Here is a 2,936-nt window from a genome sequence, read left to right as displayed (position 1 = left end):
TCCTTTCACAACCGATATGTCATCGCGGACTGGCATATATGGTGCTATTGTGGGTGGCACGTCCATTTTTTCTGGCCAAGTTTATGTCGCATATTTCATGAGCATTTTTAGTGTTGGGTCTTTCCCAGTCTCCTCACGGTATATGTTTAGTTTTTGGTCGCTCATTGGATATTGTTTTATAATGGTATGGATATATTTGTCCATTTCTGTATCCGATATTTCTTGTTCGCTGTCTGTTATATATGCACGTGATAATGCATCAGCTTCAAATTCGTATTTCTGAAGCGCGAGTAAGAATCTTTGTATTCTCGGAGGGCTCTTTGTAATGGATTTTTTAAAAATTTGCCTTAATGGTTTGTGATCATTTTCTATGAGAAAGTTTCTTCCATAGATAAATTGGTGGAATTTGTTGCAGGCGAACACTATGCTGAGTGTTTCCAATTCTATCGGGCAGTAATTTTGTTCTGCTGGGGTTGTCGATCGTGACGCGTATGACACGGGTAACCATTTTTCATCATGTTTCTGTTGTAACACCGCACCCAATCCATGTTTGCTGGCATCGGTGGTGATTTTAATTTCTTTGCTGGGATCATAAAATTTTCAAACTGGTAGGCTAGTTATTATCCGTTTTAGTTTTTCTATAGCCTCTATTTGAGGTTTGTCAAACGACCACAGCGTATCGTTGTGTAGCAGTACTCTCAACGGTGTAGTTACCTCTGAGTACTCTGCTATGAACTTGCACAGGTAGTTGGTCATTCCCAAAAATCGTTGGATATCTTTTTTATTTTCGGGTAGAGGCATGTGTGTTATTGCCTTTATTTTAGAAGGGTCTGGTTTTATTCCTTCATCAGTGATCAAATGACCTAAATATGTTAATTGCTTTGTTGCAAATTCACATTTATTTTTGTTTAGTTTTAATCCAGCTTTGCGTAGTTGACTGAATACCTTGTCTAATGTTTTTATATGGTCCTCTAATGTTTCTGACCATATTATTATGTCATCCTGTGAGTTCTTCGTTCCAGGTATGCCTTCTATTATTTTTGCAACTTGTGCTTGAAAAATTTCAGAGGCACTATGTATTCCATATGGCAGGCGTGTGAACGAATAACGACCAAATGGCGAATTAAATGTTAATAGCTTAGAGCTTTCTTCATCAACGGGTATTTGCCAATATCCATTTGAAGCGTCTAATTTCGTGAAATATTTTGGATTTTCCATTTCTGCAAATATTTCTTCGGCGGTGGGTAATTTGTAGTGTTCTCTTTTTATGGCCTTGTTTAGGTCTCTAGGGTCCAAACATAGTCTTAATTTTCCGTTCGGTTTCTCCACTATTACCAGAGAATTTACCCAATCTGTCGTTTCTTCAACGGGTTTTATTATTCCCATTTTTGTCATTTTTTTTAACTCCTTTTTTAATTTTGGTTTCATCCCAAACGGTATGTTCCTTGGAGGATTTATGACAGGTTTTATGTCCGGATTTATGGTTATATGATTTGTGACTGGTTATTTTCCAATGTCACCAAAGCAATCTTTATATTTTTCTTTTAATGCTTCTATGTCCGTCTTGTTTATTTCATAAGTTCTTTTTATCAGTCCTAACTCTTCCGCTGTTTCCGCGCCGATTACTGCGTTTGCATTTGTGTTTGCCACAATGAAATGCGAACGTACTTTTATATTTTTATTTTGTAATTGTGTAACACAGCTCCCTATCTTGGGAATTTGCGTACAGTTGTAGACGGTTAATTTTATAGACGTTTTATTCAATTTTGGCTTTGGTTCAATATTTCTATATATTTTTGTTGGTAATACGTTTACTTCAGCAGCTGTATCGATTTTGAAGTTGATGAGTGTTTCGTTGCCTCGAATCTTTACTTTCCATTTCTCAGTTTGTAGTGCGTCTACATTTTTTTTCAATATGGCGTCCATGTTGAACTGATTTTGCTCCACGTGGTCTGAATTGTGTCCGACATTGTATAGCTTCTTCTTTTTCGTTCGACACACTCGAGCGAAGTGTCCTTTTTTGCCACAATTTGTGCAATTTTTATTATATGCTGGACAGTTTCCTTTTTGATGTGACCCAGCGCAGTATGTGCATGTCTCAATCCATTCTCGTTTGAGCATGACTTTGGACAACATCTTGTTTTTCTTTGGGTTTCGGATTGTTGAGATACTTTCTGTCTCGCATGCAGCCATTATCTTAGAGTGTCTCTTCGTTTCTTCAGCACTCAGGCCTGCTTGTATTGCCTTTTGTAGATCCAGTGAAGGTTCTCTAAGCATTCTTTCTCTTAACATGCCGTCATGGGCGCCACAAATTAGAATGTCTTTTATTAGTCTTTCAGTGAGGTCGCCGAATTCACATTTGTTCGCCTTTTGCCGTAATTCTGTGACGTACTCATCAAATCTCTGTGCTTCTTTCTGTTTGCACGTGAGAAATTGATATGTGAGAAACGTCAGGTTTTTTCTTGGTTGGCAGTGCGTGTCAAATTTTTCTATAACTTTTTTTAAGTTTAGCTTCTCTTCGTCATTTTCAAAGTTAAACGTATAATATATTTTCCTTCCCTCGTTTCCTATACAGGTCAGCAATATTGAAGTTTTCACCTTCTCCGGTTTCTTGTTCGACTCTGTAGCTTGCAGGAACAATTGAAATTGGTTTTTCCACGTTTCCCATTCCTGTCCGAGATTATCCGAAGAGAAGTTCAATTCTTTTGCATGTGGTAAAAATTCCATTTTTTTTTTTCGTGAAAATATTAATATATGGCTGTGAATCTTGACGGTTCGATGTTTTATTCTGACACCATTTTATATTACGTGTTGATACAGGTGAGTATCAAATAAAACCATGTTAGTAACTTGTTAGTGAAGCATTTATGAACAGAGGCGAGACTCACATGGTAACGTAACAAAGAATTTATTAACACTGAATAGATAGCAGTTTA

The 2,936-nt window shown here is 37.0% G+C and overlaps 1 protein-coding gene across 1 annotated transcript; it reads right to left on the bottom strand.

The window, feature by feature from the left end:
• Nucleotides 1–1,503: 1,503 nt before the first annotated feature.
• On the bottom strand, nt 1,504–2,727 carry LOC145292336 (uncharacterized). The gene has a single exon (XM_080138667.1). It carries the CDS (start codon nt 2,725–2,727, stop codon nt 1,504–1,506), a length of 1,224 nt encoding a protein of 407 aa, XP_079994793.1.
• Nucleotides 2,728–2,936: the final 209 nt, after the last annotated feature.

The sequence above is a fragment of the Euprymna scolopes genome, chromosome 13, assembly GCF_053919585.1.
Source record: "Euprymna scolopes isolate OS-2025 chromosome 13, ASM5391958v1, whole genome shotgun sequence".
NCBI lineage: Eukaryota > Metazoa > Mollusca > Cephalopoda > Sepiida > Sepiolidae > Euprymna > Euprymna scolopes.
This window is presented reverse-complemented; position numbering and strand designations above follow the sequence as displayed.

What these genes read in the sequence shown, in the direction of transcription:
- LOC145292336 (XM_080138667.1), bottom strand. Translation starts at nt 2,727, where the DNA reads ATGGAATTTTTACCACATGCAAAAGAATTGAACTTCTCTTCGGATAAT.